Below are 27,028 nucleotides of genomic sequence, written 5' to 3'. Positions count from 1 at the left end.
GCTTTGCCTCAAAAGCTTAACTCCACCGGGATCGCCGAACCCTAAATGGGGTTTCCAGAAAGGGAGAGGGAGGCAGTGGCAGCACGAAGCCAGAAAGGAGAGGGGGGCGGGCCTGCTGCTACAGTGGCTCGTTCTGCAAGCCTGTCCCTGGTCCTCCAGCACTCCGCTGGGACCCCACTGTGTCAGTCCTGAGAAGGGCTCCTGAGGAAGCTGAGGGCTCGCCAGGGCAGTCGAGAGTAAGCATGAATTGAGAGAAACCCTCATTTCCACCGCCTTCAGGGACAAAGAGGAAAAGAGGGTCCCTGCGCCGGGCTTTGGGGTGGGGTCCATGCTCTGAGGTGGACAGGGAGCGCCACGTGGTGGGTTCCGGGAGGTCTCCAGCACCCCTCCCTAACAGGCAGCGCGCCACCGAGGGCACCGCGTCCGGAGAAACTTCATTTTGTGGGTTCACGGGGGCTAGTAAGTTTTTCTGAGGATCAGAGGTTCTTTTGGAGGGGGGCAGAGAGGGCCCTTTTCATAATGAGGGACTCCCACTTGGGACACGGGGTGGGAAGGTGGGCGGGTTGGGGGACCATTTAAAAAAAAGCTTCCTCGAAACACAGAAGCATCCTGCCCCGGGGCCCCAAACTCCACCTGAGCTGCCCCTCTCCGGCCCTTTCCACTCCCCGGGAGCCGGGCCTCCGAGGCCGCGGCAGCGCTGGGAGGCTCTGTAACCATCTGGGCTACTCACCACGGGCTGTTTCACTCTTGGGGAGCAGCCGCCGGCTGTCTGCGGACCTCATGACGGCCAGAGTTCTGCTGTCTCGACGTCCCTGAGCACTCGCTTCTGCAAGAAAAGCACGCGGGGAAGGCCTCTCAGCGGGCGCCGAGGCGGGGCCTTCCGAAATGCCTCTGAAGGCGGCAGCCCCAGGCGCTCCCCGCGCAGGGCACGGAGGGCCGGGAAGAGCACTGCGCAAGCCCCGCCCCCAGGGCACGCCCGGCTCCCCTCCCTCCAGTTCAACCCCTCGGCCTCCCAGGCCTCCTCGAGTCACCCGGAGCCTGCGGGCGTCCCCCAGGGATGACCTGAGGGAGGACGCAGCTTGGGAAGAGCGCTGACTTTCCCCGCCTCCATCCCGGGCTCTGAGAGGCAGACCCGGCCGCGAGGGGGAATGTCCCGTGGCCCCTGGAGGCTCATGGGTCACATTCTCGGACCCCTTGGAGCCTGAGGGAGCAGTGCCAGCACGGGGTCTCCCCTGAGGTGCGGATGTGGGGAGGGGAGGGGCAGAGACCCCCGTCCCCAGAGCTTGACAGCCAAGGCTCAACGTGGGAAATCCTAGGCTGATAGGGAAAAGGTGAGGGAAATATAGAGAAGCATGAAAAATAAATAAATAAATACAGAGAGAGGGGGAGAGAGATGGAGATTCCCCACCCCCAATCCCTTCTGGGTTCCACACACACAGGGTTGTGTTTCCCTGCACAGAGATACCTGGCCAGGGGCTCGGCTGGGGGCTGGCATCCGCCCAGAGGAAGGGGTGACTTTCCTCTATTATAAGCCATAACCGGGGGCTCCCTACCCCCTACCTACCTGGGTGACTTTTCCCATTTTGCACCAGACACTGTTTGGGGTCCGGGAGGGGCTGTCCCCTCCGCCCTTTTCACATCCTCTCCCTCTCCTCTTTCTCAGGGTCCATCTTGAAATCTTCAACCAAGACATCCTTACTCATTTCTGTTTTGTTTTGTTTCCAGCTCAGAACTGAAGGTGGGTTAGATTCTACTGACCCAGACCATGTTCTAGAATCTTGTTTCTCAGATATCCAGCTTGAGAGCTACCCGCAGGGGGGATCTGGGAGGAAGAGGTCTCGGGTTTGAGCTCGGCACACCTAGTTTGTTAATCCTGTACAGACCTCTGTCCTGTGGGGAGGACCAGCTGGTGAGAAGGGCAGGCGATGTCGGTGGGTGAGGCGCCCAGAGCCTAGAAATTCAGAAGCTCTAAGGAGGGTGGCTCCTGGTTCTTATTAGCCAAGCTGTTTCTACTTTTTAATTTAGATCTTTCTATCTCAAGTGTCTCCAGCAATAAAGTGTGGCCAAAACCAGTCACAGCTCACAGGCATACTAAGGTGAGCTGCTATTAGAATGACAGCACCACCAAAACCATTTAAAAAGCTTTCAAATTTCTATCTCTTCGTTGGTATAGCCCCACTTTTAAAAACAGTAACTATAATTCATTTGTCCCAAAGAGACATCCTTCCTAAATTAGCTACGTAAACGAGGAACCTCTGGATTTAGAGATTTTCCTCTGCAGGCCCCAGGAGCAGCTAAAGATTAGCTTCTGTCAGAATGAATCCATTTCCTTCACCAGTTTGCTTCAGAGGTTCAGGAAGGTTTGCCTTCGGCTACTGGGTCTCCCCTTGAGGTCAGCATTTCCCAGCATTAACTAGGGCGGTTGTTAAGAAACCCTGACCGTGTGGGGGGATGTGCTCCTCCGTACAGCTGAAGGAGGCCTGTTTGGTGGACTCCAGCCAAATGGGGTTTTAACCTAAACTCACTCTCTTGCCATTACCGGAGCCAGGTGAGTCACAGATTTTGTCTTTCTTCCCTGTTTTCAAAGCCAACAGACAATGAAGAAAGTGGAAGTTTCCAGTGTGTGAAGAAAGCCTGTCTGGAGCCTCCCTGGAGGCTGAGGAGAAAATGGAGGCTGCGAAATCCTCCCCCGGCTGCAGGAGAGGCTGAGGGAAAAGCCCTTTCTTGGACAGGGAAGAACCTTGAAAACAAACGCATGAGGGACCCTTTAGGCTGGGTCCATCAGGCCAACTCAAGAAACATCCTAACATCCAGGATGCAAGAGAAGAGTGTTCAGGGCAAACTGGTCGCACGGGTCCTCAGGGGCTGTTACCAAATGGAAGGTTGCAGCGTGGGCGTGGGCAGGGATGGTACCCACGCTGGCCCTCAAACCCAAGGAGCTCACTAAACACAGCTGAAGTTGTCAGTGGGGGAAAAAAAACATTCAGCACAAATGACAAGGCTTATCTTTTTTGCTTACCCTCAGGATCAAGCCGAGTTTGAGGTCTCCCCATGATCTCATCCTCTGAGGCATTCAAGTTCCGGATCAGAAAGTATGTGGTCATTTTCCCTTTCCCTTTCACTTCAATTTCACCCCTCTCAATTATTTCAAAACCTTGATTATCCAGGGCTCTGCACAGAGAAAAGAAAAATGCCCCTGATATCCAAAGATCGCGGTCTGCAACTTGAGAGTCGGCTGCAATGGGAAGGGTGATGCGAGAGGAGGATTCTGGGACCCAAGAAGAGGAGTACAGGGAGGGGACCGTGCAAAGGGACAGGGCTGCGGGATGACCACGAAACGTGGACTTGCTTATGTATTTACTGGCCGCTGAGAGATGTTGGAGACAAACCACAGAACGGTGCAGACCAGCAACATTTCAGATTCATGGTCAGCTGCCTCAGCCAGGGCTCAGCACTCATCAGCCTTCCCTTGTCCTTGGCCAGTTTTGTGGAGATTGCAGACCTTCACCATGCTCGTCACATTCCCGCATTTGGCACCTGCCCTCCTCACTCTCACGCTGCTGACCACGCCTCCTACTTCGTGACGTGATCCATCCACAAAACTACAACCCTTAGAGCGGAGACCCTGCACCTTCTCATCCCATTGACCACACCCATCCTTTCCCACAACCTGAGAGGATGTCTTGTTCAAGGGCATCCCACCCACGCTCCCTTCCTACCTCCTCAACTCTTGGCGCCCTGGACCACCTCTTCCCTTATCTTCAGCTCCCTCTCCACTTGCCGCCTCCCCTCAGCCTGCCAGCACGCCAAGGTCTCTTCCATCCTAAATAGAAGTAAAAACCTTCTCACTTGATTATCTTCTGCTTTAATCCCATACAAACACTCTCTTCCTTTTATCCTTCAACCCACAATCTGGTGTCTATCCTCCCCTGCCCCCCATTCTATCACATCCACTTCTGATAATATCCCAACACCTCTGGTGAATATTTTTCACTCCTGGTCACTATATTTGACACTTTTTGTTCAATTCTTCCTCCATAAAAATATCCACAAGGGTTCTTCTCATCCTGAATTCTCTTATTTCTCCTGCCTCTTCCATGGGTCCCTCTTCCTCCACCTGCCACTTAAATGTTAGTTCTTTCCACTGTTCTTCTCACACCGCATCCCTCCCCAAGTGATCGCACCAACTCTCATTGTTTAATTACCACCTCTATGTTATTACTCCAAGTCTGGTTCCCCAACCAACAACTTGGCTCCAAATCTCACCCATCCATTTAATGGCACCTCTCCCTAGATGCTCCCCAGTTCCTTTGAATTCAACACTTCCGAACTTGAATTCATCATCTGCCCCTCTGAACTGGGATCCCTCTCCGTTGTTCCATCTCAGATGATGAGATTCAGGCCCCAGTCACCCAGGATGGGGACCTGGGAGACAGTCAAGGCTCCTCCCTCATTCTCATCCCCCATTCCTAGCAATTACCAAATTTAGCTGATTTTACTCCTCAGATTCCCACTGACGAATTGTTTTGGTTCAAATTAAACTCTTAACGGGTCTTCTCTTTCCTATGTCCTGATGCTCAAACATCTGCCCTTATGCAGCCTTGAGTGGTCAGTGTCAAACAGGACCCTGACCTTGGCATTGTGTCTGATCTCACACTCCTTAGGGGCCCCTCCTCACCTACAATGAGAGCCCTGCCCTTCAGTGAGGCACACACAGCTCTCCCCACTTTCTGCCTCATATTTTCCACCCCAGCAAAGCTAAATCATTTGTAGTTCTCTGCACTTATTCTACATCTGTGTTTGTACTGCTTGCTTTTCACTCCCAATACACCAGTTTGGGATAAATTGTGCTCTGGGACTCCTTGTTCAAGATCCAGCTCAGGAATCTCCCTCCTCCACACAGAATCTCCTGACTGGGTTTGGCACCCTTGCCCCACGACACACACTATAATTCCCTCAGGCATGAGAATGGGTGGTTAAAGCCTGATCCCCTGGGTTGTATCCAGGCTGTTTTGCTTCCTAGCCTACTTGTGACCTGAAACTAGTGATTAACCTTTTTGCACCTGATGTTTTTTTTTCTTCTCATCTGCAGATGAGAATAATAATAGTATATCTTCATAGGGTTGTTGCAAAAGAGTAAATGGACTATCATATGTTGACGAACTTGGAAGAGAATGTGGCCTCTTACAAGTTCTCAGCAAACCGTAAGTATTGTTTCATGCATATCTTGACCACTGTACTTATCACACTTTAAAAATAATTATCTGTGAATATTTCTTTCTTCTTCCATTAGACCAAGGGTCAGCAAACTTTTTTTTGTAAAAAACCAGATAGGAAATATTTTCAGCTTTGGGGGCCACATAGTCTCTGTCACAACTACTCAGCTCTGCTGTTGTAGCATGAAAGCAGCTGTAGATAATAAGTAAATAAAGATCCTGGCTGTGTTTCAATAAAACTTTATTTACAAAAACAAGCAACAGCCGAGATACAGCCTGTGACTATAATTTGCCAATCCCTGAACTGGACCATATGCTCCTTGAGAGCAAAAACTACCTTATAGTAGAGGCTCAACAGTATTAATTGTCTGCCACAATGTCCTCTGTAAGTGTGGCATGGAAGGAAAAACACAGGCTTCCTCCACTACCCTCATCCAGTGGCTACTAGGCACTCTGTACCTTCTGGAAGAAAAAGGGACAAAGAGAGGCATGAATAAGTGAATGGTTACCTGTAGGCCGTGGGGCTAAGATGCACTTTGTTGGGAAGCCCGTGACTTTCCATCCTACAGACTCTATTCACAGTGTCACCAAAGAAGCAGTACCGCGGCATCTTGTCCCCCATGACACCTGCCAAGACTGGTGCCGTAGGGATGCCCACTCTGACCTGCAGAGAGAACCTCACTGAAAAGGGACCATCAGATACTCTTGTTTTTATTTTTAAATTAAGGTATAATTTACATAAAAGGCATACATAAAAGGCAGACCTTAAAGTATTTAGCTCCACGAGTCTGGCAAATATCCCTGTAGCCACCATCCAAAATAAAATACAGACTAGGTCCATCACCTTTGCAAAATTATCTTGTGCCCCTTTCCAGTTAAGGTCCATCCCTCCCTGCAGAGGTCACCACTTTCTTATTTCTTCTCCCAGAGATGAATTTGCCTGTTCTGCAACTTCACATAAATGGAGTCATATAGTATATTCTGTTTTGTGTCAGACTTCATTTATCCAAATCAATGTTTTTAAGATTCACCGATATTGTTATATGTATCAGTAGTTCATTCTTTTATTTCTAAATACTAGTCTATTGTAAGAATATATCACAATTCATTGTGTCCAGTCTTCTCTTCACAAACATTTATGTTATTTCCCATTTGGAGCTGTTGTGAACATTCTTTTACAGATCTTTTCATGGACATAACATTTTTCATTTTTCTCAGGAAAATACCTAGAAATAGACTTCCTGGATCACAAGGCAGATGTATACATGTATTACAAATATTTTTCCCATTCTGTGATTTTTATATATGCATTTTCCTTAATAAGCAGAAATTTTTTAATTTCAATGAATGTATTAGTTTGCTAGGGTTAACAAAATACCACAAACTGAGTGGTTTAAACAACAGAAATTTACTTTCTCACAGTTCTGGAGTCTGGAAGTCCAAGATCAAGGTGTCAACAGGTTTGGTTTCTCCTGAGGTCTCCCTGCTTTGCTTGCAGATGGCGGCCTTCCTGCTGTGTCCTCACATGGTTTTTCTCTGTGCACACACATTCTTGGTGTACATCTCTTCATGTATCCAAATTTCTCTTATTATAAGGACACCAGTCAGATTGGATTAGAACCCACCCTAACAACCTGATTTTGACTTGTTACCTCTTTAAAGGTCCTGTCTCCCAATACAGTCACATTCTGAGGTACTGGCAGTTAAAGCATCAGCATATGAATTTCAAAGGGACCACAATTTGGCTTAGAGCAATGAAGTTAACCACTGTTTTTCTTTCATAGTTTGTGCGTTTTGAAGCACTAAGAAATCATTGCTTACTTCAAAGTCATGAAGCTATTATTGATATTTCCTTCAAGAAACTTTATGGTTCTATCATTTAGGTCTGCAATATACATCAAATTAATTTTTATAAATGGAGTTAAGTAGGATTGAGGTTCATTTTTCTTCCCATATGTATATTCAATTGTAACAGAACCCACTTCATAAGAAGAGATTCCTTCTCCACTCAACTGATTTGGTACCTTGGTCAAAAATCAATTGTCCTTAAATAAGTAGTCAATTGCTGGGCACTATATACTGCACCAGTGATCTATTTGTCTATACTTCTGCCAATTCCACTGTCTTTATTACTGCAGCTTTAAAATAAGTCTTGAAATTAGGTAGTGTAAGTCCTCCAATTTTGTTATTTTTCAAGATTTGAAACAGTCTATTTTTATTTTCCGATTTGTTTATCCTTAGTATATAGAAATGCAACTAATTTTTAGATACTGCTCTTATATCCTGTGATCTTGGTAAACTTACAAGATCTGGTAGTTTACTGCAGTTTCTATAGGATTTTCTAGGTGCACCATTGTTTGGTTTATGAATAACAATAATTTTACTTCTTCCTTTCCAATACTTATGTCTTATTTTTCTTTTTCTTGCCTTATTGCACTGGGGTGGGGATTTTGGTATATTTGACTAGAAGTGCCTTTCTTTGAATTTATCCAGTTTGGGTTTCTTTAGCTCTTGAATCTGTGGGTTGATTTCCTTCATCAGTGTTGGGAAATTCTCAACCATTGTCTCTTCAAATATTTCTTCTGACCCATTCTCATTCTATTCTCCTTCCTAGTACTCCAGTGCACATATGGTAGCCCAATTGATATCCTACAGCTCTAGGATGCTCTATTCCACTTTTTTCATCCTGTTTTCTTCTTTATGTTTCAGTTTGAATAATTTCTATTGCTCTGACTTCAAAATCCCTAATCCTTTCCTCTACTGTGTCTAGTCTCTTTTAAGCCCATAAATTGAATTCTTCTGATTTCTGACATCTTGGTTTTCATTTCCATGGGATGGATAGATAAGTAGTGTATATGTATATCTCATCAGTTTAAATGTGTTGTTCCCCTTTTCCAGCAGATGCTTTAAAATATTTATCAAAGTTATTTTAAAGACTGTCTGATAATTCCAACATCTGGCCATCTCTGGATTCGCTTCTATTGACTATTTTTCTCTTGGCTATACACCACACCACGATTTTCTCATTTCTTCTTACAGCTCATATTTTTAACAATTTAATTGTATGAAAGTACAGTGGAGACTGAAGTAGGTAATATTTACCCCTCAGAAAAGTTTATACCCCTTCTTCTGGCAGACTGCTAAACTGGAAACTGAGTGAATTGAAGCTGTATTTTAGTTAAGTCTGGGCTTTTTCCAGAGATACTGTTAGATTCCGTTCAGCACTTTTTTCTTTTTAACATCTTTATTGGAGTATAACTGCTTTACAATGTTGTGTTAGTTTTTGCTGTATAACAAAGTGAATCAGCTCTATGTATACATATATCCTCATATCCCCTCCCTCTTGCGCCTCCCTCCCACCCTCCCTATCCCACCCCTCTAGATGGTCACAAAGCACCAAGCTGATCTCCCTGTGCTATGCAGCTGCTTCCCACTAGCTATCTATTTTACATTTGGTAGTGTATATATGTCAATGCTACTCTCTCACTTCGTCCCAGCTTACCCTTCCCCCTCCCCATGTCCTCAAGTCCATTCTCTATGTCTGTGTCTTTATTCCTGTCCTGCCCCTAGGCTCATCAGAACCATCTTTTCTTAGATTCCATATATATGTGTTAGCATATGATATATGTTTTTCTCTTTCTGACTTACTTCACTGTGTATGACAGACTCTAGGTCCATCCACCTCATTACAAATAACTCAATTTTGTTTCTTTTTATGGCTGAGTAATATTCCGTTGTATATATGTGCCACATCTTCTTTATCCATTCATCTGTCGATGGACACGTAGGTTGCTTCCATGTCCTGGCTATGCAGCACTGGTTTTAAATATTATGAAGGCTGGATCAGGACTTTCTCTCCAGCAGGACATAGGATCTAAGCACCACCAAGGTTCTGAGGACCTCCTTATGCTAACCCCAGCCAAGCTTCCAGCTTTGTGAATTGTGGGAGATCTCTTTCTGCTTTACAGCCCAACAGTGAGATTTTGGGGTGTCTCCTTGTTCTTCACTCCCACCTGGACTCTCTGCACCTTGGGAGATTTTTCTCTACCATTCTTCTCTGCCCCGAGACTTCAAAGGGTCATTGTAGTGCACTAGGTGAAGGCCAAGAGCACCTCAGAGCAACTTGTCTTAGTTCTCTGACTCTAACATTACCCTTCCATGGACCACGGCCTTGCATTTGGGAAAGGCCCACACTCCTCTGGAACTGGGGGGTCTCTCTCAGGTCTCCTCCCCTATCCCTAGCCTTTGACTGAATGAACCTATGCATTTCGTGAAGACCTGTGGGGAAAAAGTTGGTAAATGGGTACCGACTCTGTGGCTAGAACTTATCAAAGACAGCCGCTTTGGGATTCTGACCTGTCATTCCAGCTCCAAGGTGGCCATTAAAAGTTCACTAAACTTTAGACTGGTTTCTTCTTACCCTCACCTCTGGTAGATTACTTCTCCTAGGGCTCTATGAGGGATGAATGTAATCAATCATGGGTGTCCTCCTCAAAAGGGTTTGCCACTTTCTGGAATTTGGTTCATTTATATTTCTTTGCTATGTGATTGTTAAATTTTTTTAACTACTAGCATGGAAACAGAATTCTCTTGCAGCTTTCAATATCCTAGTCAGACTTACTTGTCTTTTCATCTTTTCATGCTGGATTTTCTTTTCCCTAAAATAAGATTATAAATTTCTCTAGGAAAAAGAATCTGCCATACATTTCTCTGAATCCTTCAAAGCACCTAGCACTCATGCATAGTGTGACCTCAGCAAATGTGTATTACAGGCTTTATGAAAGAAAGAATAAAAGATCTCAGTGAGTATTAATTTTAAAACTGTAGAAGTAGCAGCACAATTCTCTTAAGAGAGAGAATGTTTCCAGCCCTCTCCCCTACTTCCTTAAATAAACCCACAAGATATACATTTTCTGGTGGATATTTAATGATGCTCTTAACTATGTCCCTATTCTTATCTTAGAACTGATAACATCTTATCCTGTTTTTTTTCTTGGTAAATCCACTATGCAAGTTTCCAGGAATTCATTGTTTAATTTCATTCTTTTTGGTGTAGCACTATTATTATCTCTGTTGCCACGCCTCCTTCACAAACAGACACACGTACTGTCTATTTACACAACAGTATATTTTCAATTATTCTTCAGCAGCTTACATTAGAATTCTTTAACCAAAACACTTATCTCATATCTGACCTTCTTATCTCTTCTCCCTCATTACCCCCCATCTTGATTTTTTAATTTATTACATTGGGGGTTTTATACAACAGCTGTATCTGTGTGTTTGCAATAGGCCAGTATCATGGACATGATATATGGCCAGCTTTTACTCTGAAGACTGCCATGGACACCATAACCAGGACCTGCAGCATTTCTCAGCTTCTAAATCATTGAGGTGATGGCGAATATGGTGCATTTTCAGAATCCCCTACCTAGGGATTATCATTTGGGAAAATCCTATTCCATCTTATAATTGGCTTTATTTATTTTTAGTTGGCTGTTTATTTTGCAGATCTGACTGACAGGAGTGGGAAAGGGATCTAGATTTTAAAAGACTGAGACACTGCTCTACGCCACCTCGGGGCAGTTAGGATCAGCTGAGCAGACAGAAGAAGACATTTACTTTTCATCACCAAACGTGTCCAACTTTTACAGTGAGAACAAACTTCCGTACATGGAAGAGTAGCTTCCTGTATTCCTGTGAGAAAGGCGAGCAGATGTCTCGCTCGTGGCCACGTGCTGAAGGGAAAGCTATTCTGAATATCTTATGGCACCCTGGTGTCTGGACGGCTGGCTGGAGACAGTTGGACACCTCAGCCTGAGTTCCAAGCCTGTCAGACGGCATGCTGGATATACAATTTCCCTAAGCGAAGAAAAGTGGGCTGTTTAGTAAACCTGAACCACTTGTTGAAAGTCTCGAACAAAAAGGCAGGAATTAGAAGTGAGCTGGCTCCCTATGGATCGAGCCCTACAAAGTCAGTGAGGAGACGTGCACAGCGCTGTCCTCGGTCATGGACAAAGGAAGCCAGCATGAATCGCATCACAATCCCGAGCTCCACAGCGCCTTCTCAAATTTGAGAGAATAACATCCTGACTAATATCTCTATTACTTAGTAACATATGCAAGAGAAGAGACGAGTTGGGAGAAACGACCCATTTTAATTACTGTCACATACCCAGTAACCATCCGAGCAGACTAATAAACAGAATTCCACTTTTTTGTGTGAGGTGGTTGGTATTAAGCAAAGAACTCAGTTGCTCTCTGCCTGGATGGGTTCTCCAGTAACAGGGTTCATTACTTCTTTTGCAGAAATTCTCATCCCCAAGGCAAAGTTAGCTATTCTTTGAGCATGGCTTCCAATAGGCACTGGTACACCCCCTACCACCATATAAGCATCTCCTATTGTTTCCACCTGTAAGGCAGGATTCAGAGGGTTTTCTTAATGCACTAAATATAACACTAAATATTTTTGTCATTTTCCATGTATTGATAGAAGGACCATATTAAAGCTGGTGGTTATTTTCTAGGGGCATGAGGAGCATGAGGGGAAAGGTGAGAAGAAAAATGACTCAGGAAACAGCCATGAGGGAGCCAAAAGGGCTTTCTGCTTTTGGTGGAGACAAGTTCCAGAGAAGACAAAGCTCCTGGGGTCGTTGTATGATGCTGTGTATTAGATCCACATTATTTAGGTTAGACTTGCTGCTGAAATGAAGGAGTAGTATTCTCTGGGAAAGCAGTGTGCCCCTCAAAGGCAATCTTAGCATTGGGTAGTATAAGAGGATTTTTTAAAAATTAAAATCCTAAAATACCTCTAATTCCTTGTTAGTTCTTCCTCCCATCCCCACTCTCATCCACACCAAACCCCAGACCAGTGAGGGGAGAGGAAAAGGAGGACCCACCACCAGGTACGTGACCTGCCTAGGCACACAGGGACACGCACCCCAGAGCACCACACGCTTACTTTGTAGACATCGTGGACACTGGTTAACCTATCGAACTTGGAGTACATTAAATTCAGCATATTCACTATCTGGATAGGTTCGCAGGCAGCACAGATGTTCGTAAATGTCACCACGTCGCTGAAGAGGATTGTGCAGGTTTTAAATTCTCCTGCAACATAAACCGGGTGTCAGTGATAGCTAAGGATGGAGAATAACAGTTCTACTAATTCTGTATTCAAGTGCCATTTGGGAGCCAAGTCTGACTGTGCCTTGGAGTAAAGGAGCCAGAATGCCCATCACCATTCACCATCCACCCACCAGACATTTATTGTCTCTTATGTGCTGGTCATCATGCTGGAGAATCATATACTGTGAAGCAGACGGGGTCCCTGCCCATAAGGAGCTCCTAGTCTAGTGAGGAGACAGAATGCAAACAAATACTCAATAAGACGTGCAGAGTGCTGGGGGATGACAGGATGGATTGGGTGGGCACTGGCTTACAGAGAAGCCCTTGGCAGGTGCGCCAAGGCAGAGCCTGAACTATGGGAGACCCGAAGGGAAGGGAAAATTACTCGAAGGGGAGATTACTACCAGAGGTATACCTGCCCAGCCTCAAAAGACACCACTTCGCCATGTACCCCCATGTTCTAGGGATAACACCCTGCAGTATTGACCTTCACGGTGCCTTACCTTGGCTCTTGCTGTGCCATTCTCCTGAAATGCCTTTCCCTCATTTTCTTGCTGAAATTCAGCCTCAAGGCCCAACTCAAGTGCCACACTTTTTATATCAGCCTTCACACGCACACCCATCCCTGTCTCTTTCTCTTCTGACATTTATATATTATTAATTTCCATATTATCTATGTTTCCACAGTAACTTATGTGGTGGAAAACGTACGAATTTTGGAGTTAAATGGACTTCTGACTGGTTTCCAGCTCTTTTACTCATAAACTGGAGTGAATTTTCTTAGCTGTCATGGCTAATAACACCTCCCTCACAGAAATGTTCAGAAAATTAAATGAGAAAGCATACATATACGTCAATCCCAATCTCCCAATTCATCCCACCACCACCACCCCACCACTTTCCCCCCTTAGTGTCCATACGTTTGTTCTCTACATCAGTGTCTCTATTTCTGCCTCGCAACTTAATTCTTTTATTACAGACATTTGTAGTTTCTACCATGAGCCAGTCACACTGTTTTAGGCATGGAAGGGGGTACAGCAGCAACTCAAACTGACAAAGCTGCCCTCAAGGTATTTACATCATGTCTTCTCTTAGTTAATCACACCTTTATGACCCAGTTACCTAAGCAAGAAAATTAATAATTATCCAAATAGTCTCTCTTTTTCATCCTCTACATCCAGTCACCAATTTCTGCCTTAAATCTGTTCCCGCATCACCACCCCAGAGCCACTGCCTGACTGCGTTCAGCACTCAAAGCTTCTCACCTGTTCTCCAGGAACAGTCTCCCCTGGCCTCCCAGACTCCATCTTCTCAACGCTCTGGTCCATCCTTCACAGGGCTCCAGCATGATCATTCTAAATCTCAAATCTGATCACAGTAGACACTTAAAAGTATTTCCAGTGACATGATAGAGCTCAAGTCCTCATCTCACCAGCCTCCTCTCCCATCACTCAGGGTTCCCAGAACATTTCATCTTCCTCTCCAATGTCTCCATGGCTCTGCCTGTGTTTATGCCTAGAATATCTAATAGTCAGTCCAATAGAAAGCTCAAAATATGTGCCCCCTTATATCATATAAAAAATTAACTCAAAATGGGTTAAAGACCAAACGTAAGAGCCAAAACTATAAAGCTCTTAGAAGAAAACGTAGGAGAAAAGCTTCATGACGTTGGATTTGGCAGTGATTTCTGGGGTGTGACACCAAAACCACAGGCAACAAAAGGAAAAATAGGTAAATTGGACAACATCAAAATTAAAAGCTTCTGTGCATCAAACGACACAATCAACAGAGTGAAAAGGCAACCCACGGGGTGGGAGAAAATATTTGCAAATCATAAGGTGTTAATATCCAGAATATCGGAAGAATTCCTATAACACAACAATAAAACACCAAACAACCTGATTTAAAAATGGGCAAATAATTTGAATAGACATTTCTCCAAAGAAGATATACAAATGGCCAATAAGCACATGAAAAATGCTCAGCGTCACATCATTAGGGAAATGCAAATTAAAACCACAGTGAGGGGCTTCCCTGGTGGCGCAGTGGTTGAGAGTCTGCCTGCCAATGCAGGGGACACGGGTTCGAGCCCTGGTCTGGGAAGATCCCACACGCCGCGGAGCAACTGGGCCCGCGAGCCACAACTACTGAGCCTGCGCGCCTGGAGCCTGTGCTCCGCAACGGGAGAGGCCGCGACAGTGAGAGGCCCGCGCACCACGATGAAGAGTGGCCCCCGCTCTCCGCAACTGGAGAAAGCCCTCGCACAGAAACGAAGACCCAACGCAGCCAAAAATAAATTAATTAATTAATTAATTTAAAAAAAAATTTCTATGAGAACAAAGTTTAAAAAAAAAAAAAAACCACAGTGAGAAACCACTTCATACCCATTAGAATACCTATTATCAAAAAAAACCAAAAAACAATAACAGAGGATAACAAGTGTCCATGAGGATGTGGAGAAATTGGAACTTTTGTGAACTATTAATGGGAATATAAAATGGTGCAGCAGCTATGGAAAACAGTATGGCAGTTCCTCAATAAATTAAAAATAGAATTACCTAATGAACCAGCAATTCCACTTTTGGATATACACTAAAAGGAACTGAAAGTAGAGACTCAAAACATTTATACACCCATGTCCATAGCAGCATTATTCATTATTCAGAAAGTGGAAGCAACCCAACTATCCACTGACAGATGAATTGTTAAGTGAAATGTAGTCTATACATGCGGGAATAATATAATAATAATTCAGCCTTAAAAAGGAAGAAAATTCTGACATATGCTACAACAAGGATGAACCTTGAAGACATCATGCTAAGTGACCAAAAGACAGTCACAAAAGGACAAATACTGCATGATTCCACTTATATGAGGTACATAAATTAGTCAAATTCATAGAGACAGAAAGTAGAGTGGTAGTTGCCAGGGGCAGGGGGAGGGGAAAACAAGGAGTTGGTATTTAATGGAGTTTCAATTTTGCAAGATGATAAAGTTCTGGAGATGGATGGTGGTGATGATTACACAACACTGTGAAGGTACTTACCACTACTGAACTGTACACTCAAAAATGGTTAAAATGGTAAACTTTATGTTATGTAAAGTTTACCACAATTGAAACAAAAGCAAAAACAAAACATGTGCCCTATTAACAGTAGGTCAGATGATCACCTTGCTGTATAAAGGACAGACCATTTCAAGAGTACAAATAATACTGAGTGCATTCTAAAACTTTTGGTAACAGAGATCAGAATTTTATAATTACATATAAATATAATTAGAGTTCATGTCTAAACTAGACATGGTTGAAGAAATAAAATATATTGTTAACTATAGATTAAGCCAAATGGGGAAAAAATATACTGCTCTCAATGTAGTCCCCCAATTTTTATCCAACTTTTTTGAGGCAATTAGAAAACTGCTTCTTCCCTTTTTGTCGTCCAGTCTCCCAGAGCAGAAAGCAACGGGGAGGAAGGAGTTACTACCTCGGAGTTTGAGGGCGGGCTGACTTCTCAGGCATCAGGCTTTGCAGGCATCATCTCCCTTTGCGTCTTCAGGACAAATTGTTGATAAATTTGCAGATGCTGAAAAGGTTGAAGGTAACCTGGGGATGGACGATGGAGAAGTACTCATCTAATCGAATCATCTGGGTTTGGAGTCCTGGGACATACTTCTGAATGTTCACTCCAGCTTGTTTGACCCGCAGCTATCCACAGAGGACACACATGAGACTACGGAAGAGACAGCAACCTGCACGTAAACTTTCCCCTAGAAATAGCATCCGCCCACGATTTGTGACTTGCTAGGGGGAAAAGGGCCAGTAATGGAATAAATACCATGGAAGCAATAAATATTATTTTAAAAAGCAAATCTGCAGCTAATCTCTGAAAGAGCAAAGAATAATCGCATGAGAGTGCCTGAAAGCACAGCATTTCTCTGACTAACAAGAAACAGAGGTTAAAGCTCTCAATGGGGATAATATTTCTTCCCTTGCTTCAGTCCTCTCTGTCTTTGTCTCTGTGTCTGTCTCTGTCTCTTTCTTTCTTTGGAATTAACTAATAAAGAAACTAGAAAAAACTGTAGCTTGGATCTGATGCCCAGGTCTGGGTGAAGGAACCCATCATGGAGGTGGGGAGACAACTTTCACTGCCATCTCCAGGGAACACACAGAAGGAAAAAACAAAATGAGCATCCTTTACATAAAAAGTCCAATGCCAGCCCAGGTTATCCAGAAATATTTAAATTAACTTCACTCTGTCAGGTTGCAGAAATCAACCTAGTCTTCTGGAATAAGTGTCATTAAATTTTTGGTTTCTATGCCCAAAACTTAAAAAGAAAGGGAGTGTTTAAGTAGATCAGAATTTTAAATGTTAATAGTAGTAATAATAATAATATCCTCATGGCATTGGGGAAAAGCCACAGTACATAGCTTTATAATTCCCTGGTTGTTTCATAAAGGGGTGTTTGATTTCCTTAGTTAGATCATAAATTCTCTGCAATCAGAGATGACCCTCAAGTGAGCAAACATTAGAGAATCTGTATCCAGCATCCACTGGTAGGTGATGATTTGACATGTCTGTGCATTCACATAAATATCAGAGGAAATCAAAATGGCTGAAGGCATTTTAACTGATAATTTTTGGACCAATTTATTTTGCCTAATTGCCCTTTGAATGAGTTCATAATCAATTCAACTTTATCAATCAATTTTATCCAAGGAAATTGATAATGACCACACTTAAATGGTCACCATCCGTCACACCTCCCACAGAACAGTGGCGTGAGTGGGCACAGGCCAATCCTCTACCTTCAAGATGCAGAAAGAGAAGCTTGGTGGAATTGAGCCATCCATGGTAGCCACAAGAATGGGGAGTGGTCACATTTAGAATCCCACCCTGCCTTTGCTACTGTGTTCTTTTGTCTCCTGGTATAGTGATTTCAGTGTCATTTCCTTTTTCTTTAATGGCAAACTTGCTCTTGCACTCACTAGTTCAAACCCCTGGGCACTGCTCCCTTCCGTGCCTATCAAGAAGATGCTGCATTCTGGTTTCTGGAAGATGCTACAATGAAAAGGAAGGCAGTGGTCCTGCCAAGCTAAATCCTAGCCTCCCAAACCCTAGGTACTCCTCAGGGACTTAAAGTCCGCCCCAGCCGTAAAAGACTATATGACTGGTGGCGTAGTGGTTAAGAATCCACCTGCCAATGCAGGAGACACAGATTCGTGCCCTGGTCCGGGAAGATCCCACATGCTGCGGAGCAACTAAACCCGTGCGCCACAACTACTGAGCCTGCGCTCTAAGGCCTTCGAGCCACAGTTACTGAAGCCCGTGCGCCTAGAGCCCATGCTCCACAACAAGAGAAGCCACCGCAACGAGAAGCCCACACACAGCAACGAAGACCCAACGCAGACATAAATTAATTAATTAATTAATTAATTAATTAAAAAAAAAAAAAAGACTATGTGACTTACTCCTCTCCCCAGCCTATCCCCAGTTCAGGAGGGAAAGGGCCTCTTACTGATTCATCAAATACCACATGGAAGGGAAAAGCATTGCAGAATGTCTTCTCTTCGATCCAGAGCCACTCGGGATAAATTGGTTCAAAGGTGTCCCTGAGATGCCCTGGATGGAGAAACAGAATCCCGTTCACAGGCAACTCAGGCCACCAACCCAAGAGAGTATCTCAAATGTTTCCCGGGCAAAGCGCAGTCCCCGCTGCTCAGCACAAGCTCCCTCCGCGTTTCCAGATGGCCACGGCAATTCTGCTTCCAAATTAAAACAAACAGAAAACTTGCTACCAGGTTGAGAAGCCCTCCTGCCCCCTGCCAAGTTTCTGCCCGCCGCTGAAGAGTTCCTGGGCCAATTGAGTGTGTCTCGCCATGAAAACAGGGCCGGCATTGAAAAGCTGACAGCCAGACAATGAGCTCGCGGAGCACAGCGTGCACGCCCGGCCGGTGTCAGGGACATTTGCCATGGAGCTTTGGAGACTGACAGTTTTGGGTGGCACATGAAAATTTAACCAACAGCCCTATTTGGCAGGGGGTAGAGATTCGAAATGGAGCCTTTTTGATATGAAAATCTCCTAGACAAAGCATGTCAATTGCATGTTTGACTCGCTTGCCATGGCTTGAGGGACTCAAAACTCAGTCCTTTGAGCCCTGCAGACCTTCTCCCAGACGCATGTCATCACGACCCATGGGGCATGACCAGGAGTCTCCAACTCCCTTCTCCCAGTGGGCCGGAGCCCCTGTTCTGACTCGGATCTTAGGCGCTGATCATGAGACCATCTCAGCGCCAACAGGGGCACTTTTGAGAACCTAATACCTTCATTTTGCAGGTGGAAGATGAAGGACTTAGGTTCCCCAGGGACAGAGCCAGAAATCTACTCTCCTGGTTCTCGATCCAGGGTCCTTCGCACTCTTGGACACCATGATTCTTATCTACAGACTTCCGGGCCAGAAATACATCCCAGTTCCGAAGGCCTGAGTAGCTGTGGAAAACTCAGTGCTCTTGATAATATGTCAGCACTCATCCTGCTTCTCTTCAACACAGTCACCAAAAGGGGTTGATTCCAATCCCCTCTCCAGCGGCTTCCCCTGATTACTAGGAGAAACTGCGCCTCCAAGTGACCCCCAACACAAATAAAAGGGGCAAAGGAAGACAAGTCAGAGTCTGATGTTTTAAAGTTAAAAACCATGTCTGCCAAGTCCAAGCTCTGAAGAAATCAGTGACATCCTCATTATAGAGGACTCTGCCCATTTGTGTGCACAAAGCAATCATTCTGCTCTGAGAGCCAAGGTTGGGAGAAGAGCCCACTTACCTTTTCCAAACATGACTATGCTTCTCACAACTTCCCAGCTGGACTTTTTCACGGGACAGAGACACTCAAATATTTCTCTTTCATCCTAAAGAAAGCTGCCTCCAGGGCCTGCAAATGGCAGGGAGAGAAGCATACAGGTCTGGTCATGTGACAGGAGATGCACGAGGATACACTGTTCCTCTGTGATGGGGCCAGAGGAACAGTGAGGCCACACAAGGTCAACTTTAGCAAGACTTCATAAGCCCCAAAATTGTTATCCAATTAATCCTCATGCTGTTTCTCCACCAAAGGCAGCAAGAACTTTTTACAAAATCTCAAGGTGAGGCTGGCAGGAAAATCACACAGAAACTTCTCTTCCTGTGGTTGAAGATTCTGTAGTGAAAAGACTCTGAGGTGAGCTTTGAATACTCTAAGATATAAACATTGTGTGCTCCAGGAATCACAGACTTCTCTGCATATTCGTATGAGCTCTGTGGACACAGAGAGTCATGTACCTAATAGATGTGGTACCTCAACAGATAACAGTCACACCGCAAGCTGCAATCGAGGCAGCCAACCACAGGCTCATGAGTTGACTCCAGACCCCAAACTGGCCCCAGCTGCACAAGTGGGCATTCAGGACTTGAAAAGTCAATTTACACCATGAGAACTGCAAAATAAGCCACCAGATCCAAATCTCAAGGACTTTACATTGCTATTTTTTTGTTTACAGGTAAAAATGTTTCAGGCTAAGGTCCATCCCAGAAAGCCTCCCAATTTTTTATCCAAATGAACTTATTCCAGTGGTTCTCAACCAATAGTGACTTTGTCCCCTACCCCTACCCTGGGGATACTTGGCAGTGTCTGGAGACATTTTTGATTGCCACAACCTGGGATGGAGGGGGAGAGCTGAGTGCTGCTAGCATCTAGTGAGTGGGCTAGGGGTGCTGCTAAACATGCACGGGACAGTCCCTCACAACAAAGATTATCTGGTCCAAAATGTCAACAGTGCTGAGACTGAGAAACCCTGCCCTAAATCCACAATTAGAAGGTCCAGTTCTTTGCGTAGATTGTTCCAAGACTAGTCACTCCACCAGGAGGAACTGTGCTTTCTGAAGACACAGCACACTGGTACCTCTTGGTCTCTCTGGCTGTCCTGAGTGTCTTGTGATCCCTTTGGCTTTGCCCTTCTCATCTGTCTGTGCGACTTCTGCACGATCAGAAACACAGCATGCTCCTTCTTCCCTGTCATCTCCTCTTGATTCACGTCAAGGATATCCATGGTCACGTCAATGTCAAAGAAGTCTTTGGCCACAGCCTCAATGATACCTGCAGCAGAAGGATACCTATTGGTGAGGGATGGCAGAAGGCAGTTGTGTCAGCAAAAATCATAAAATAATCAGGTTATACAACTTTTGATAAATATTCCAGAGTTCACCAAGCCCAGGCCCTGCATCAAGGCAGGCAGCATATGACAGATTAATAAATTAAAAAACAATAACTTAAAAGCAGAGATTTACACACTGGATACTAAATATATCCCTGCTACTCTGATTTCTTTTTTTTTTTTAACATCTTTATTGGAGTATAATTAATTGCTTTACAATGCTGTGTTAGTTTCTACTGTATAACAAAGTGAACCAGCTATACGTATACATATATCCCCATATCCCCTCCCTCTTGTGTCTCCCTCCCACCCTGCCTATCCCAACCCTCTAGGTGGTCACAAAGCACGGAGCTTATCTCCCTGTGCTATGCGGCTGCTTCCCACTAGCTATCTATTTTACATTTGGTAGTGTATATACGTCAATACCACTCTCTCACTTTGTCCCAGCTTACCCTTCTCCCTCCCTGTGTCCTCAAGTCCATTCTCTACATCTGTGTCTTTATTCCTGTCCTGCCCCTAGGTTCTTTAGAATCTTTTTTTTTTTTTTTTTTTTAGATTCCATATATACGTGTTAGCATACGGTATTTGTTTCTCTCTTTCTGACTTACTTCACTCTGTATGACAGACTCTAGGTCCATCCACCTCACTACAGATAACTCAATTTCGTTTCCTTTTATGGCTGAGTAATATTCCATTGTATATATGTGCCACATCTTCTTTATCCATTCATCTGTCAATGGACACTTAGGTTGCCTCCATGTCCTGGCTATTGTAAATAGAGCTGCAATGAACATTGCAGTACATGCCTCTTTTTAATTATGTTTTCTCAGGGTATATGCCCAGTAGCGGGATTGCTGGGTCATATGGTAGTTCTATTTTTAGTTTTTTAAGGACCCTCCATACTGTTCTCCATAGTGGCTGTATCAATTTACGTTCCCACCAACAGTGCAAGAGGGTTCTCTTTCCTCCACACCCTCTCCAGCATTTATTGTTTTAGATTTTTTGATGATGGCCATTGTGAACGGTGTGAGGTGATACCTCATTGTAGTTTTGATTTGCATTTCTCTAATGATTAGTGATGTTGAGCATCCTTCCATGTTTTTGTTGGCAATCTGTATATCTTCTTTGGAGAAATGTCTGTTTAGGTCTTCTGCCCATTTTTGGATTGGGTTGTTTGTTTTTTTGACATTGAGCTGCATGAGCTGCTTGTATATTTTGGAGATTAATCCTTTGTCAGTTGCTTCGTTTGCAAATATTTTCTCCCATTCTGAGGGTTGTCTTTTTGTCTTGTTTATGGTTTCCTTTGCTGTGCAAAAGCTTTTAAGTTTCATTAGGTTCCATTTGTTTATTTTTGGTTTTATTTCCATTTCTCTAGGACATGGGTCAAAAAGGATCTTGCTGTGATTTATGTCATAGAGTGTTCTGCCTATGTTTTCCTCTAAGAGTTTTATAGTGTCTGGCCTTCCATTTAGGTCTTTAATCCATTTTGAGTTTATTTTCGTGTATGGTGTTAGGGAGTGTTCTAATTTCATTCTTTTACATGTAGCTGTCCAGTTTTCCCAGCACCACTTATTGAAGAGGCTGTCTTTTCTCCATTGTATATTCTTGCCTCCTTTATCAAAGATAAGGTGACCATATGTGTGTGGGTTTATCTCTGGGCTATCTATCCTGTTCCATTGATCTATATTTCTGTTTTTGTGCCAGTACCATACTGTTTTGATTATTGTAGCTTTGTAGTATAGTCTGAAGTCAGGGAGCCTGATTCCTCCAGCTCTGTTTTTCTTTCTCAAGATTGCTTTGGCTATTCGGGGTCTTTTGTGTTTCCATACAAATTGTGAAATTTTTTGTTCTAGTTCTGTGAAAAATGCCATTGGTAGTTTGATAGGGATTGCATTGAATCTGTAGACTGCTTTGGGTAGTATAGTCATTTTCACAATGTTGATTCTTCCAATCCAAGAACATGGTATATCTCTCCATCTGTTTGTATTTCTAGTTTGACATCTATTCATTTGTTTTTTTCCAGAAAGGCAGTCAACTCATTAAACAAACTCTGGAGAAAATGTAAGCAAAATTCAATTGTAAAAGCATTAAGGATCATGTTTTTAAAAGTGTTCCTCTAGGGATCTATCCCAGGGTTCTAATATAAAACATGGGGAAAGCATGCATGAAGATGTTCATCACAGCACTGTTTGCAATAGCAAAAGAGTAGTAGTATCAACTAAAAGTTCAACCATACGGGACTAGTTAATTACTACATGAAATATGATTCAGCCATTGAAGACGGTGGTTTTAAAGACCATGTGAAAACATAAAAGGATCCCTTTTCTATAATGCTGAATACAAAAAAAAGATACAAAATAATATGCAGAATTATCACAACTATGTAAAAACTCACATATTGAAAATGCTGAAATAAAAATGGAAATCATTCCTTCTTTTGGTACTTGGAAACTTATTTTAAGGCTCAACTTTGGGAGTTATGGTCAAGATAGCAAAGAGTCAGACTGCACAAGAGATGGAACTTTAACCTCCTACCCACAGCCAGCTATTACTCATCCTAGGGAATTTATGGGGAAAGACTTCCTTACTCTGGAGACCTCAGAGCTCTGGGTCTGGTTAAGCCACCCACCTACCTGGTACAATGTGGCACAGACCACTTCTATCAGAGTAGTAATGGAGAAGCATCTTCCCATCTGCTCCTCTCTCCACACAAAATGATGGTGCATTCATCTCCTAATTAAAAGACACAGCACATTTTTCCCAGTGGATACAATTTCTCTAAATTATGCTTCTGAGGCTTTGTGAAACTCACTCATTACATCATGCAGAACTGTATCCCCAAACCCCCTCCAATCACATAAAAATAAAATCTGCCATGGTTTCAGCCCCTAAAAGTCAGGAATTTTATATTATACCTAAGCACATAACCAACTCTATATGGCAAGCATTAGCTCCATTGTAAAGAGGAGGAAACTGAACCTCAGGGAAGTTAAGGCCAAATTCATGATAGAACATCCTGACACCCAAATGAACCTTTCTGCCATGCCATGCTGCTTCTACCTACACTCCCAGGAGTGGATGGCTGCCATTCTTGGCCTGTGACCAAGTGACCATGAGCATCTTTACTCTGAAAGATCAGGGGCTCAGAAGAATTGGCAAGTGGAGAAAAGTTCATCTCTTGTTCTGGAAGGATAATGCCATCTGTGGTGCAAAGTTGCATGTCTGGAAAATCAAGGATACATCAGAAGAGATCATCTTTCTCCAGGAATAAATGTTGACATCAAGTGTGTACCATCTCATGGTAGATTATGTCAGGACATAAGGATAAAGACTTTGCCTGGGGGAATCCCTGAGAGAAACAATTTTCTCTCCCATTTGATTAGTAAGCAGCTCAGTACCCCGGCTCACAGCTTTTGGTCTGAGTGACAGAAGAGATTAAGGAAGTGTGTTCCTTCTGAGATTTTTGTTCTCTTCCAAAGTGGTGGTGGTAGTGGGGGCTGGAGGGGGAGTAGGGAGGAGGCGGGGAGGGGGTGCTAGTTAAAATGAAGGGATTTTTGCCAAGTATTTATCTTTCCAAAAGCATATACAAAGAGAAAGTATGTATTTGTGTGTTTACATTTTGACTGAATCTAAAGAATATTTGAGGCAGCACATATAAAAAGCATATGATGAAACAGAAAATTAAGTTATTTCAAAAAATTATATCCAAACCCCACATAGCAAAAAAATAATAATAACAGAGTACAAAGGGGCTGAAATTAAAATCCACAAGCTTTTGCTACCATTTCCACCCTCACTTCTCACCCTAGCCTAGGCCACTTCCTAGACATACTTCTCAAAGTTTGTGCTTTTAATCCTTCTGGTCAATGTCTCCAACTCTCTAAATAATATTATACTTTTATTTTTAAAAATTGAAATAGGGTTTTATAAAAGTGGAGAACTAGGACAATGGGAACATAATGATAAGTCGACCAGAGCACGGTCTTTGGAGACGGATGCACTTGGGGTTGGGTCCTGGCTCAGCCACCACAACCTGGGCAATTTGGGACAGTTACTTAACCTTTCTGGACCTCAGTTTTTTCATCTGTATAATGGGAAGAATAAGAGTACCTAATCTTAGGGGTAAGAGGATAATTCAATGTTTATACATGAGTTAGCCCAATATCTGTCTCATAATTGACCCTCAAATGAAAGGTAGCTAAAAAATAACAAGATTAAAGGCACAGTTAAAACCAGAAATGTAAGCCTTAAGGTACTGCCAAATTACTAGAGACAGACATAAAGAAAAAGTCAGGTTTATCTTACTGTATTTTTGCCTAAAGAGATAATCTATAACCTTTTGTCCAGTAGAAAGTACTATACAACAACCAGATATCATTGCACGTATTTTATTTCAGCTTGTGTGTGTGTGTGTGTGCGTGTGTGTGTGTGTGTGTGTGTGTGTGTATATATATAGTATATTTATGTATTTTATTTATCTCATTATGTGCAAAATGTCCTTACTGACCCCAGAGAAGTTCTAGTCTATTGCTTCTCTAACACTGGTTTTAGCATATGAAGGAATGACTAACAGAGGAAGGGTAGCAGGAGTAGGCATAAAAACAATGGACTTGGGACTTCAGAACCTCGATTCCTTTCATCTTATTCCTAAGAATGACAATAATATCGTGAGAACAATATCTGGAACATAAAAGAGATTCCATAATATTTTTATTTTAATGAATTAAAAAATATTAATATCTTCTCCAGAACTGTGACTTAAAATATTAGCCCAATTTTCAAATGAAAGATGTGATATTTAAAATACTATGGAAGATTACTTAAGGGCCTTAATTGTATTTCTTTCCATAGTAATTGTAGTGATTTAGCAAAGAAATTTAAAAGGAAGTTGCCATATGAATTATTGTAATTTTAAAACTGGCCATACAGAAAAGAGAGGAAGAAAACATAAAGGAAGGAAGTTATTAAACATGGAATGCCTTATCTGGACTGATTACAATGCTAGAGATTTCTACATGTTATCTCCTATAATCCACACATCACTATGGAGTAAATTTTTTTTTTCCTATTCATTCCTTTTTGTCTCTCTGTGTGTCCAATGCCTAAAAAGTACTTGGCACATAGTAGGCACTCAATACATATTTATTAAACAAATAAGTGAAAAAAATTGAAGACCAGAGAGGGCAAGTAACTTGCCCAAGATCACACAGCTAGGAAGTTGCAGAGCTGGTCAGACAGCATCATAGGCTCATGTGACCCCACAGCCAGGGCTCTCTTCACTCCCTCTTCCTGAGTAGTTCACATGATAACAACAGGACAGATCCGACTACTCATCCTACTTGAAGTCAATTAAGTCTCCAAGCCTCTTATTCCTTACTTGAAAATTGGAGGAAATAACTGTTTTCCCATTTAACAACTATGAGGATACATTGTGGTTCATGAGGCACTTTCACATTCACAATCCCACTTTCTCCTCATGACTACCCGTCAAGGGTAGTTATGAGCATTCAATATAGAAACGGTGAAGAAAGAGCTTAGCAAACTCTGAAGGGCCCTAGAAACAAATATTAACTTTTATATAAAATAATAAACTATTATTATGATATGTGCAAATGCCACTTTGCCTTTTCAATGAAGCATTTTCTTTTTTAAAAAAGAAAAGGGAGTCTGGCCATTTAAATTTCCAATGATCTCTACAAACAAGAAAACCAAGGACTGAACTCCAGAAGGACATATCCCAGTAGGGAAATTAGTTTAGCACCTCAGGCAGTCACTTCGTGGGTTAATCAGAGTTGGATGGTTTCCGATTCCGGCTCTTGGCCCTGTCAAGTCTTTCCTTCTAATACATGAATAAATGAATCTGGCTGCACAAGTTATTTATCAGCTCCTTCCAGGCCAGGAAACCTGAGGAGAGATTTTGCAAATCCACTGAAACCTGACTGGCTCCCAGCCTTTGTTCCCATTGTGATCAATCTTCTGGATTTAATGTCAAACCCCCCACCAGCCGCCATCAGAATAGGCCCTCCCCCATCACAAAGGCGACCCCTCCAGCTTGCCCTTCTTTGATTCTTGCCGGCCAGTTTATAAAAATGGGCAACAGGTTTTCATTTTCCATTCCTTCCACCAGAGAACTCAGCCCACCGACGCCACGTACCAAGCATTCCACAGGCCCCTGGCAACTGCACCCTCTTGGGGGAGGCGGTGAGATGGCCCAGAGCTGCTAGAGTCACCTGCTTCTTCGCAGGGCCAGCAAGATCAGACCTAGATAGGCTTACCTGATAAGAGAGCGCAAGGTAACTCTGGAGGGCATCTAGGTTTTCAGTAAACTCCGTGAGATTTCCTCCCAGTGTCCATAACATCCTGTCATCGCCAGACATCTTGCAGGATTTAAAGAAGTATTCCCCAAAGAGTTTCAGAATGGCTTCCATGGAGACACCTGTGGAATCCAAAATAAAAGCACCGGCCAGGTATTCATTCTCATTTTCACAGTCTTCATTCG

General features: G+C 43.4%; 1 protein-coding gene across 1 annotated transcript; it reads right to left on the bottom strand.

The window, feature by feature from the left end:
• Window positions 1-722: 722 nt before the first annotated feature.
• On the bottom strand, window positions 723-26,906 carry LOC137751831 (guanylate cyclase soluble subunit beta-2-like). The gene is given in 15 exon segments (XM_068526510.1): window positions 723-1,317; window positions 2,809-2,865; window positions 2,998-3,171; window positions 5,726-5,880; window positions 11,482-11,628; window positions 12,178-12,326; window positions 13,265-13,355; window positions 15,875-15,909; window positions 15,912-16,050; window positions 17,862-17,965; window positions 19,164-19,223; window positions 19,226-19,271; window positions 20,278-20,471; window positions 23,163-23,262; window positions 26,805-26,906. Coding segments are annotated over 15 exon segments (2,148 nt in total).
• Window positions 26,907-27,028: the final 122 nt, after the last annotated feature.

Source organism: Eschrichtius robustus, chromosome 18 (genome assembly GCF_028021215.1).
Source record: "Eschrichtius robustus isolate mEscRob2 chromosome 18, mEscRob2.pri, whole genome shotgun sequence".
Classification (NCBI taxonomy): Eukaryota; Metazoa; Chordata; class Mammalia; order Artiodactyla; family Eschrichtiidae; genus Eschrichtius; species Eschrichtius robustus.
The sequence above is the reverse complement of the archived record's forward strand: the minus strand, read 5'-3'. Positions and strand labels throughout refer to the sequence as shown.